Source organism: Denticeps clupeoides, chromosome 9, assembly GCF_900700375.1.
Source record: "Denticeps clupeoides chromosome 9, fDenClu1.1, whole genome shotgun sequence".
Taxonomy (NCBI): Eukaryota; Metazoa; Chordata; class Actinopteri; order Clupeiformes; family Denticipitidae; genus Denticeps; species Denticeps clupeoides.
Window position 1 is genome coordinate 16,958,615 of NC_041715.1, and position 12,679 is coordinate 16,971,293.

Below are 12,679 nucleotides of genomic sequence, written 5' to 3' on the forward strand. Positions count from 1 at the left end.
TTCTTTTCATTATTGACCGATTTCAATATGTTTTTGTTTTTTTTTCCCCGCAGTGCTTGGGATTTTTGTCACTCACAAGAGCAAGACATATTATAATGTACACAGTATTACCATCAGCCAGGAGTACCATGTTATTAATGACGCTACTACTATATGGATTCCATCTGAAAGCCTAAAGTGACCAATGATAATACAATTATAATAAAAATAATATCTCTGAATCAGTTTACAGCTAATTTCTCTCTGAAGGACAGCTTTTGGTAATGCTTTACTGAATGAAACTCAACTGCTATGATCAGATATTAATCCTCAATATAGCACTTTATATGCTTAGTGGTGTGCACATGGTTAATGATATGTGTATTATGGGATTAGAAAAAAATACCAATCCCAGGCATCACCTTTATACATCACCATTTAATTTGCAGACAGCCATTGCTGGTATTATAAACTCAAAGAAGGATTACATAAACCATATTTCTACTGGGTATGCTCCCTGCTCTGTGCCTGACTGTGGTGCTCATTCCGTCATTCGTCGTCCCACTTGTGTCAGCATATTGCTGCGTAATGCAATAGAAAAGCCAGTCAACAACAAAATGACCAGGATGGGTGGGCACGGCATGCTCTGACTGTGACTGGAATAGTCTCTGTTGGTCTGGTACATTATCTGGCATTTCCATTGCAAGACTGGATTGTTGAATTGAAAAATTCAGACATGCACATGTAAATAAACTGCCAACTGACTGCCACCTGATCCTGAAAAATTATTTGCTGGCGCAGTCGCTTGAGTTGAGTCGCGAGTTGTTTATGGCGCCACACTGCCATCTAACGGTCATTTTGCAATATAGCATCGAATTAGTCGACAATGACGTCACACCATGAAACAAGTGAAAGTGAAGTGAAATAAAAATGAAGTGAAATAAAACAGCATAGCAGACAGATGCAGTCGCTTCGTGCTCTGTTCTTGTCTGTCACATATTTGTCTGATATTTAATCTAGTTTTTACAATCAACCAATCCTTTTAAGTACATATATTAAAAGAAAATGTGTGTTTAATGACATCTTTTCACACCCCGCGTATAATTAACTTTCTTATTTTTTAAAGCAGTTCTGGCTTTCATGGATTTGCGTGGTTGTCTTTTATGTTGCCTCATGCCTACACGACTGTGAGTTCGAATCCGGGGTCTTGCTTTGTGTGTGAGGTGTTTGCATTCCCTCCACGTGTCAATGCAAGTTTCCTTCCGCCATGCAATCTAGCTGAACTGGCATCTCTAAACTGCCAATAGGTGTGTGTGTGCCTTGCTCCTGTCCTGCACCAAGTATCCCGGGATGGGCTTCCTGCATCCGCGACCACGACAAGGATTAAGAGGTTATGTGTAGTGAATGAGTGACATAGAATATGCTTACAGTACACTCTCAGAGTTTGAAAGGAGCCTTTCAGCAGCTGTGTGGCCTGTGTTTTTTCATTAAAACAAGCCTGTTTCCCATGTCCTACTGCGATGAAATAGTGACCTGCAGACGTTTATATTTAGACTTCTTCCACGATGTGCACTTCCTTGTCTCATAAAGGTAGAGAAAATGAGACATTAATAAAACAGGATCACACTGAGAACAAATATTTGACCATGGAAGAGTGGAAAGTAGCACAGTGGAAAGGGGAAATGAAAATATTGATTAAAAGCAAATTGTAGAAATTCAATCACCACGCTAATAAAAACAGGTTTGAGTTGTTCCAAAAAGGCCTAGTGTCTGGGAGAAGAGTGCAACGCTTAAACCCAAGCAGTGTGGCGCAGCATTGACATCTGATATAAATTTAGACCGATTTAATTACTGATCTCACCCAACCAAGCTACGGGACGACCAAACAATCACAACATTTTCCACAGATTTTCCAAGGAATTTGGCCCCTTTCACCAAATTTAGAAGCAGTTTAGGAGAAAACGCTCCACTCGGATTTCAGTCTGAACACCCTGGTAGACGACATGATCTTATCTGGTGCAGCTGTACAGAGTGAAGGAGGAAAACGGACACACACGTCTCCCTGGTGGTAAACGGTGAAGCCCAGGCCTCAGGTTCAACGTCCTGCGCTGCCATACCTGTAAATTCTTCACTGCGGTACGGACAGAATTCCTGTCATGAGCTCATCAAATGAAACAGTTCATTACCCCCCCCCCCCCCCCCCCCCTCCCCTTTAATAATTCACATTCCCACAATTATAAAGGGTAACTTCGGCACCTGAGCATTGACTGTGGCGCTATATAGCTGCTTTGAAGTATGTCCCCCCCGCCCAAGTGTCTGTTCTCGGGGAAGAAGAAGAAAAAAAACCCAATAAAGAAAAAGCGATAACCTCAAAGGAAATCTCCTTGTGAGACAACCACCACTGATCTGCACGGCCTTCATGCTGCCGTGCAGGTGCGCCTGACAATGAGTGCACCTGCAAGGCTCGGGATCAAAGATGGATGTCACACAGCTATGCTCGTGTGAGAGAAAAGCCCCCTTCTGTCAGCAGAATAAATAAGGGGTGAGAACTGGTGGTGGTACTTTAACACATTTCTTTCTCATGACGAGTCTCGTTTTCTTCGCTCTTCTTCTTCTTGAGGAGGCAAACAGGAATCCGTTTTTGACAGGCAATTTTTTTTTTGTCAAATTACCAGTAGTTTACGAAGATATTTTTCTGTTCAATACTGATGTTCATGAGTCCGTGTTAAAAAAACTAGAACGATGTATGTGTTTATTGTTCAAGTTCATTTTTATGCAATTTAAGCAAATCAGCCTAATTAAAGGATGAGTGTTTCAGGATACCTGCATAACTATATATGAGACAAAAAAAAAATTAAAGAACTTGATTTGACCATAGCAGGTACTTTCAGTGGTTGGACAGGTCTGATCTGCAGCTACACCAGCTCAGCTCAGCTCAGCTCAGCTGCTGTGTCAAGTATCCCACCCCTTTACACGATTCGGTGTAATTAATAGGTCTTTGTTAATAATATTATAATTGCTCCAATGATTTAACATGCACAGTAAACTTTGCACTTTGATCAAACGTGTCGCTGTATATCTATTGATTTACAGATCGTTTTTTTTTTTTTTTTTTCATCAAATGAAAAGATGAAAGAGATTCTGAGGCGCCGCCAACAGGACTGGGTTGGAAATTTGACTTGTTCTCTCTGCACTACATCAGCATAACAGATACTCGTTTTATTTTAAATACTGCATAGTCCCTCACAGCCTACAGTTATGCATTTATTAGGAAGACGCCAGCTCGCGGCGAGATGTGTAAATTCGCACACATTCACCTGAAAGCAGCTCATAAAAGACACCCCACATTCCAAACGACACCATCCGAGCTCCAGCACAGGCGGGCATGCCAACAGCGCCGGCTCTTTATTTGCAGATGGAGGCCGAGTGCAATTAACATTCTCCACGTGATAAGCTGAAATCACAATTCCGAGCCTGCCCTGATAAACAGCTCCGTCACCGTCGGCCAGTTTACAGCCCGAGTCCTCTGCCGGCACATGCCATTCCCCGTCAGTGAAACTCTGCAGGCCGAGAGATGCGTGTCTCCCAGGCTGCAGGAGACATTAGGACCGCACACAGTCTGCTGTGCTTCCTTCACCACACACCATAAACCTCCCCTCCCACCCGCCACACATGGCTATAATAAAACCAACAAATTAAGCCATTACACAATTTTTTTTTTAAAGGTACAGACACATCCGCTTTTAAGAGTGGCCGGGGGATCTCTCCTGCAAATCCCATCGTGTTATCGGACCACCAGGGAAATGACCGTTTGTCCATTACGCGCAGTGGAGGAATGAGGACCATACACATATGTGCAATTTAGCTGGAAACTAGCACCTTAAGGCACCTTAATGTAGGGAAAAAGCGTGACGTCATTGTGCCCAGCTCAGAAGGATCCGACTCAGCTTTTTAGACAACGACATGCGGAACCTGGGCCAAATCTCTTGACTACGATGGTCTTTGTGGTGTACAGTGTTTACACGCGGCGCACCTGTAAATCCGCATGACACAGAACGCTGCTACTGAAGTAGGACGCAGCACTCAGCCCCCTCTACGTCAAGCCATAAACGTCTTGGGGAACTTTCTTATTAAACGCTGCCTTATTTACTTCTTTATTTAATGATGGGTACTTCTGCAAACTCTCCCTGACATCATGTTTTCCCCCCGTTCCTTGGGCTACAGAGACCAAAACAGGGGGTAGACCAGGTTGCTGGAATTCGTTTGCCGATTACCTTAATTGCCCCTCGTGTGAAGCGCTTTTCCATGCAACGGTGAGACACTTCCCATGGCTGGGGAGGGCCGGGTCCTTGGGCTGTATCCACCATGCCCAGATGTGCAGCTTTTCAGCCGAGTACACTTGATATCAATAGATGGCAGCAGGCTTGAACATTCGCTAAACCATAAATATTATCATATTCAGTACACGAATGTCATGTAAAACACCAACCGAGGCAGACAGCTCTATGATAAAAAAAAATCCATTCGTCCATCAGAAATAACATGAATGAACATATACCAACACTATTTTTTTTTAGGTTTTGCTGAGTCAGGAGAACATGAAATTTGAACCCTCCACAACTCTGTCTGAAAGCAAACCGGCCCTCTAAAGGATGACATAACTGTTTTCCGGTGCTTTGGAGTTTCTGGGCCACAGGCAAAAGCCAGTTGGGCATCGAAATGTTTGAACGTCTACTGAAAATGTAGCCTAGAAATTTATTCCAGACCATCACCAGACCATCATTCCAGATCACTCCGATGCCCTGTGCTTTTTAGTGTGGAGGCTGACTGGCAGTTCAAGCTAATAGAATGCCTACTGCTGAAGAAATCTTGGCACTAACATTCGGAAGGACAATTTGTGCATGCGGCATGAGCCCCGAACTGAAATGAATAAATGATCCATCCTGATACTCATATAGATTTATAAGCATTTAAAAATGCATAAATAATGGAAATCAGGCTGCAGGTTCTGTGCAGTGAAGGGTCTAAAACGTGTTGCCAGGTCTAAGCTTTACAAACTATGTAATGAAATAGGTAATTAAATAAAACATTGACAGTGCCAGTTTCGTTATTTTAGTGAAGGTTTTACATTACAGCCAAGGTATATAATTTGTAATGTAACGACCACTTTTTCTTTATAAAACATCACGTCATTCACAGAGCGGTACGGAGGAAATTTGTGAGGACAGTGTTATTCCACTCTAGGTTTACTCTTCAGAAAGGAAATCTCAGAGCTCGTCGCAGTCGAGTCACACTTCATCTTTTATCACCCTGACATTAATCAGTTTTGCGACAGTGGTCTTGCCTACATCACACCCAGTCTTTTAATGGCGAAATTTGCTTTAAAATTCGGCATCCTGGCAACCGCCGTGAAGCTGGTCTTGATGACCTACCTGCCGCAAGGGACCGAAGCCTCCTGCCAATCACTCAGAGCCCGGCCAATAGGAATCGCCGCGCTGCTCCGGCCCCGCCCCCGCCGGATAATTGAAGTTTCTTTAGTTTCTGCGGAGCGGAGACGGTCGGAGCGCATAGCAGGACTAACTGTAGGCGGATAAAGTGAGCGACGCGCCATGTCCCCCGCCAGCTCCGCCGCGTGGGTGACCCTGTGTCTGTGGATTATTGCGCTGTCGCACCGCGGGAACGTCGGCGCACGGAGGCAGAGCGAGTCCTTCTTCACCGGCAGCGTTTACCGAGCGAGATGCGCCTCGAGATGCCTGAGCCTGCACATCACACGCATCTCGGCTTTCTTCAAGCACTTCCAGGTAGCTACAGTTCACAAATTCATCGTGACAAAGGTGCCATTTGCATCGTTTTATGACCTAGTCATTTTGGGTCAATGCATAAGATTGTATGAAAGGAGTCTTAATTATTTTCTTAATAAGCAAAAACGGGAACTTGTTCAAACTCGTTTACGTGTTAAAAAGTCGTTTATTTAAGAATTTTTGTAAAATATGCTCGGTTTTGTAATGCACGATTAAATGAATGGAGCACAGTGCGCCTGTGCCTGAAGGCTGAATGTACAGTGGCTTTTATGGAGAACTTTTTTTTTTTTTTATGTGTATGTGTGCGTAACTGTTCTATATACAACTTTAGATGATCTATTCTGATATTAATGACGGCGGGGCTGACAGTGACTGAAGGTTTCCATCCCCTGCTGAGGTCTGACTTGCTGAACAGTGGAGGACGGTTACGATGTCAAAATGTTCCTGTTGCTGGAGATAGAAGTGAATGTTCCCTGAAGAACGACCCGCTCCGTGACATCGGCGACTCGGACGGTTGAACCCCCCTCGTCGCAACCGTGCGTCTTAGTAATCGAAAGCAATAAAGCTCGGCCTTGTGGTTTAGACGGTCTTATGAGCGCAGGAATTAAGCTTCTTGTCCTCTGGGCTGTTCCGTATGTCATGTCAGAAGTTGTTTTTCACCCTCCACCACACACACTGTTCTCTCCCAGGACCCCAGTGAAAGGGGCTGCTATAGATCTCTTTTTTTTTTCGAAGGGGGGGGTTCTTTCAGCTTGTATCTTTCCCCCTCGTAACCAGTGGCATTTGCATAGAGAACCGTGCAAAGGATGTTCCAGTTCTGTCCCTCAGGCTTTGAAGGCATCTCACTCCGAGATTTGAGACCAGACAAAATGAAAATTCTTCCAAATCGTGCGCTTCTAGAGCAGAGGAATTGAAAACACGTCAATAAAATGTATGTAATAAATCCAAGAATTCCATGGCGTTTCTGAGCGAGAAGTGGGGTGGGGTCGGGGTCATAAAGCTATTACAAGTGTAATAATGTGGATATTATCAGCTTAGATATGTTTTTGTATTCGATGATGTAAAAGCCCCGATAAGAGGCTCCAGGAATAGAGTGCGATCGCCGCCGGTACTCTGGGAGGACCCTCAGCAGGCCTTTCATGTGGAAATCGGGGTCTGGTCAGCTGCAAAAACACACCCTCCACCCCGGCCCTGCCGCCAAATGCCACTGTCACACTTCAGAGGGGACACAGCGGCCCTCTGCCGCGCCTTGAGTGAGGTCACCTTCAGCAAACATGCCGCCATACGGCCTGTGATAAAGCCCACTGCCGGGTAGTCTCACTTAGTTTCACCGAGTTGGTCGTCTGTCGGACGAACGCGGAAAGATTTTTTTTTTAATCCACGAGCTCGCGTTGGGCGCTCGGGTTCGGTTCGAGCAGCTGTGAAAATTCGGCGCGGAGCCGGTGGGCGAAAGGAAGTGGACGGCTCGGACGCTCAGGCACTCTCGACTCGATTTCTTCAGGCCGTTTGGCCGGCAAATTCGATTAGAGCTCAGTGACATTTGGCAGCGGAGTCGCCGAGCCGAACCGCCAAAGCCGGCGTCTTCACAGCGGGTTATTCTGCTCAGCATCTGGGGACTGCAGCCAAACTGCAATACGTTGCCGACGAAACGCAGCATAGACGGCTTATATATCCCGTTTTTACAGAGTTCGCGTTAATGGAATAGTGAGAAACATTCGAACGAAGGCGGATATTGAAAGACGACAACGTTTTACAAATATTGAAGGTGGAGGCAAAATGGCTTGGTGGTCTTGCTTTTCTTGGAGCACGCGGTCCTTATATTGATATATTTTTAGACGCTGGCACTCGGGTACGAGTGATTTGTCACTCTCTTTCGGAGGGGACAGTGGGGAAACTCCCAGTCATGAATACGTATTATTTACGAGCCGGCCTGGTAGGCCAAGAAACGCGGTGTGTCGGTGAGGACCCGTTGTTCCATCTCTGGCCATAAAAAGGCAAGATTCTCAATTCTACCGTTCACTCCCCACGTCCGGGCCTTTCGGTTTAATGCGTTGCACCGGGGAGACTTTTCCCGGGCCGGAGGAAAGAACAACATTGGAAAGTAGTTTTCGCCGCGTCCCCTCGTCTCATCTTCGATAGGAAATGACCTGGGACGGGATGGAGCCGCCGCCGGGGCCCGTCTCACGCGCGGACCTTTTCATTGGCGAAGACGGCAGATGAATGGGGGCCTGTGTTGCCCGGCTTCACCCCTCAGCGAGACCTCTGTATTTACGTCCGGCGAAGCCGCGCCGCGCCGCTAGATAACCGCGGTGGGTTAGGTGCATGGCGGTGGAGACGGACGGGCCGCTCTGCTCTTTGGCCGGGCCCGGGGACGGGCCTGTTTGGATTAGGGGCGTACGAGGGAGGCTTATCTTAACTGCCGTGCAATCGGGACGCGGCAGAGGGCCATCATATCTCGCGCCCGGAGCGCCGGAATGCCGGAATGCCGCTTTATTACTGGCAGCGCGGTTTCTATGGCTTTGAATGACGTGCGGCGGAGGAACGTGCGATAAGGCTCCGCCACGTAATGGCGATTTCTTCTCCCTCCTACACCCCTCTGCGGCGTGTTCAGTGACCTGCTTGGTCTTGTTAGCGAAGACTGACAATTCCGCTCTCCGGTCAGGATTCCCTCGGTAAAGATGATTGATTTGCCGCTTTAAGGCTCGCCCGGCGCTGCTGGACGTTAAAGCGAGACTGGAATGCCCGCGCGACTCGTAAAAGGTCGAGAGCCTGACCTATAATTATCCCTCGTCGGCCCGTGACATGGCGGGGTCAGCGCGGAACAGCTGGGGCAGCGTCCCGCTGAGCCCCCCCCCCCCCCTCTGCCGCGGAGCCGCTGTCACCGATCAAAATTAACCTCGCCGCCGCGATTCCCCGTCGCCGGTGACTGATGTGTTCCGAGAGGTGTCAAAAACACCGGCCGTGATGTAAGGGTTTGTCAGGAGCCATGACAAGCCACATAAATTACGCTGAGCTATGGCTGCCGGTGCAACCGTGAACAACGTTTTATTTTGGGGGCGTGATGTATGCAGGACCGTATGTATTTCCTTTTCTAATCGAGTAATCGATTCGTTGACTTTAAAATGAAGCCAGTTTGATTATCGCCTACGACAGAAAAAGACACCTTTAATACACCTCGTGTTTTCCGCCGGGTCTGAAACGCATGGCACTCTTAGGAACGGAGCACTAGCGACACCCATTTTTCTCATTTTCTAAAGATATAACCAGTCTGATAACTTAAACGACCAATTCGATTATAGCCGATTATATCGGTTGGCTGTTGAAGTCCTAGTAAGAATGACGGTTCCATCGCACGGGCAGAGTGAAAACCACATTTTCGCAATCCCACGTTCCCAAGTGGGCATATCCCTTTCGCAATTGGCCATGGACATTGGCCATGCGTTCTCCACACACTGCTTGTCCAAATAAGTTGCCAGCAGAGTAAATCAGCAAATCTGACTTCGTTTAGAGCCTCATGCCGAGCCAGAGATGACAAACAATAAGTCATATAGCGATAATATAGCAAGCTTTTGTGGAAGCGTTTAGCCCTTTTGCATCACTTGCTGAGGCGTTGCCTCTTTTAAAAATGCCACATGGTCGCCCCTGGAGAATGAATACACCAAATTTACTTTCCGTAAATACCCGCCCACGTCTCGTATGAAACGACACCTATTTAAAAGGCTTTGATGCCTGCTGACCGTTACCCTCGACACCGGCTGGGTTGGCACCGGAGGGCAATTTAAGTCCTTTAATGATAAGTTCCTTCCCAAGGTTTCGCGGTGAATTTCCACCGGATTCCGTTGTTCGAACGGGCTTCGAACTTGACATTGAACCGAGGCGGACTTCTGCTCTGTCGAACACCACAGTTTGCCCGTCGCCTTTTCCAGGGGGAACAAGGCGCAGATTCCCTGCTCGCTGTGCCTGTTTAGTTTCCTGCTTTTGATGAACTTATTCCAAGTCCGCGCCACCTTGTTCTGTCCAGACAAAAAAAAATAAAAATCAAACTAACTGTAATAACGACTCCAATAAAAGTGCAAGCAGCCAATTTGGCCCTCTGCTCCGTGTCCCCGGGCGCACCGGCACCCAGCGTTAGGGCCCGACAGCAGCTCCTGTTTGAATAACCTCCGGCGCGAGAAGGTTTCGGGTCTGTAAAACACGTCTAACTCTTTGTTACTCTTCTTCTTCTCTTTTTTCAGAGCAACGGATCCTTGGTGTGGTGTCAGAATCACAAGCAGTGCTCAAAGGTACAGTACCAGTAGGCCGAGGGGAGCACTTTGCGCAATGATAAATAGCGCTGTAAAATGTAATTGTGTTTGACAGCTTGCCATAACATTACGAGAGGAGCGTGCAGTCACACGCCAGTCCGCAGCGCGCGGCTTTATGGCTGCATGAAACTCATTCAGATAGGGATGTAGGGTTGTCTCTAAAATCATCTTTTAACTGTGTTTGCACAATGATGTACATGTGGGTGACGTGGAGTGTGTTAACGTGCCTCCGTTTACTCTACTGGAGGGGAATGAAGATCTCGTGAGTGAAGGTAACGCTCATCAGTGACGCTCATGTCCAGAAGACCCAGGTTCAAATCCCACTTACTACCATTGTGTCCCTGAGCAAGACACTTAACCCTGAGTGTCTCCGGGGGGGGACTGTCCCTGTAACTACTGACTGTAAGTCGCTCTGGATAAGGGCGTCTGGTAAATGCTGTAAATGTAAAATGTATGTGGCGTCATCATCGTCCAACTGCATTGATTTGAAGAGACCATGTTGGGCTCAAAATGTCCTCTAGAAGTGTAAGCTACTGACTCCTTATAACACTGACATAATTAATTTAGTCAGATTCCAGCATGTAATCTGAAGTCTGTTTCTGACTCCATTGTCTTGCTGAATGAACAGGCCCATTCAGCGCAGGCTTGTGTCGTGCACGGTTTTGTGGGCCGTTGGTCATTTCGTTTTCCAGCGATGGTGATGACAGGTTCCCTCCGCTCTCCCCTGAGCTGTTGACATCCCCCTTGCCGCTTTCACGAGCTCACTGCAATCTGCCCAATAGGAGTTCGCTCACATGTGGCGGGACCAAGAAACCGGGCTCGGCTCGGCTCTGCGTTAACATCTGCGCCTCTGTGGCCGAGGGGGGGACGGGACGGGGTGGAACATAGAGGTGTCAGGCAGGAACATAGACGGAAAATAAACAGTGCACCAAACTGGCAGAAACGTACACTACATTGCACACGTTATATTTATTCAGTTTCCTGTAGCTGCAGGTCATAATTAATTGCACTGTTGTTTAAATATGGCAGGTTTATTCCCAAGGTCCCCTGTTGGAATTAAATTGAAGGATGTGATTGCTCATGTTTACCCCAATAACTGGGTATGCCGATAACGCTCATTTCTCTTGGTGATTTTGATGGGTAGCCATGCTAAAAGTCAGAACGTAGCTTCAGGTAAGACGAGAACAGGAGGAAGCAGCCGCCAGCCGACACCAGAGACATTCAAGTCGAATGGAAATTAATTTCTCACCGCTAAACGCAGACAAGGTTTTTTTTTTTTTTTTTTTTAGGTCGAGACTAATGAGCTTGTCAGAGCGTCTGAAAGGAGGCAGAGGATTGCCCGTGAAGGCTTAACTCCTTTGTTTTCATTATAACGCAGCGAAAAAACTCCTTTCCATCCAGATAGCCAACTCCGGGTTCTTGGCGTGGACCGTTCCCTAGTCATTCGTCAACATTTTTATGTTTGAAAAGGATTTGGCTGGGTGCATGTCCAAGCCCAGCATGCTGTTTTCATAATCAGCCCATCCATATTGCAGAAACTAAAAAATGCTTGGGATTTTTTTATGGACATCTTATTATCCGTTCTCTTACATGCATTTCATTTCTATTATGGGAAACCTGATAATAATAATAATACATTTTAAAATGAGATCCGTATGGACAAGTGAGATCCATATGTACATTTATTCTTACAAAACAACTGTATAGCAAGTCACACAATTAATTATTAAGAAATCATGAATTCCATTGGTACCCTACCCCAATCTGAATGGAGATCTGTGGTGAGTCTGTTGTGACCTCAGACACTGTTCCACATGACCTCAATCAGATTGAGCTACAGGAATCTACAGAAATGCAAGGATTAAAAATGACAGTGGGCAATAAATACAGATTGAAATTCTCTTAAACTCTTGGGCTGAGAGTAAAATTATGAAACAGATCTAAACATTGTTTAGTTTAATATTCCAAAAGCATTGATGCGATTCTCTGGAAAATTAAACCAAAATGCTAAAAAAAAGTAATATTTGCACTTTTACTTGACCTAGTATTTAAGATGGGTACTCAGATCATGTGGAACATCGTTTCATTTCAATGTATTTAAAAAATAAAGGTTTTGCAGATAATTTGAAACACTGTTACCTCTTCCGATGTCAAATGTTTTACTAATTTCAATGAAATTCAAGGCAAATTATGATCTTAACCCAGACATTCAAAGTTCAGTTTATATATGTTATATTTAATAGTGCATCAGACTTAATTAAAATATTCATACATGCACCACATTTGAACTCTTAGTACTGGCTGTCATATGTTAAACTTAACAGCACTCGTGTAGCATTTAGACCAGTAGCATTGTTGTCCCGTGCATCACATTGGTTTCGCATAAGCATTATTTTATTAATGTGTTGCACAGTTTTGATACCCATTATAAATTGAAATATTTGGTGCAATAGTTTTTTCTGAATGCGTGTAGAGTTGACAGAATTTTATTTATCGTGGAAGTTCGTTTTAACAAGTTTTCTGTGTCCCGTGCATCACATGGCAAGTTTCAAACTGCTTGTATGGCTTTTGTCATAACTTTATATCCTCCTGTAA

General features: G+C 45.7%; 1 protein-coding gene across 2 annotated transcripts in view; it reads left to right on the top strand.

Annotated features, from left to right (window-relative positions):
- Positions 1 to 5,534: 5,534 nt before the first annotated feature.
- Positions 5,535 to 12,679, top strand: part of anos1 (anosmin 1) — a 34,823-nt gene continuing 27,678 nt past the window's right edge. The window contains exons 1-2 of one of the 2 annotated variants that reach the window (XM_028991235.1): positions 5,535 to 5,780; positions 10,016 to 10,063. In XM_028991235.1, coding sequence (XP_028847068.1) covers positions 5,589 to 5,780; positions 10,016 to 10,063 — 240 coding nt within the window. In that variant the 5' untranslated portion in view covers positions 5,535 to 5,588. The remainder of the gene's footprint in view (positions 5,781 to 10,015; positions 10,064 to 12,679) is intronic. The other variant, XM_028991236.1, reaches the window with a different exon arrangement.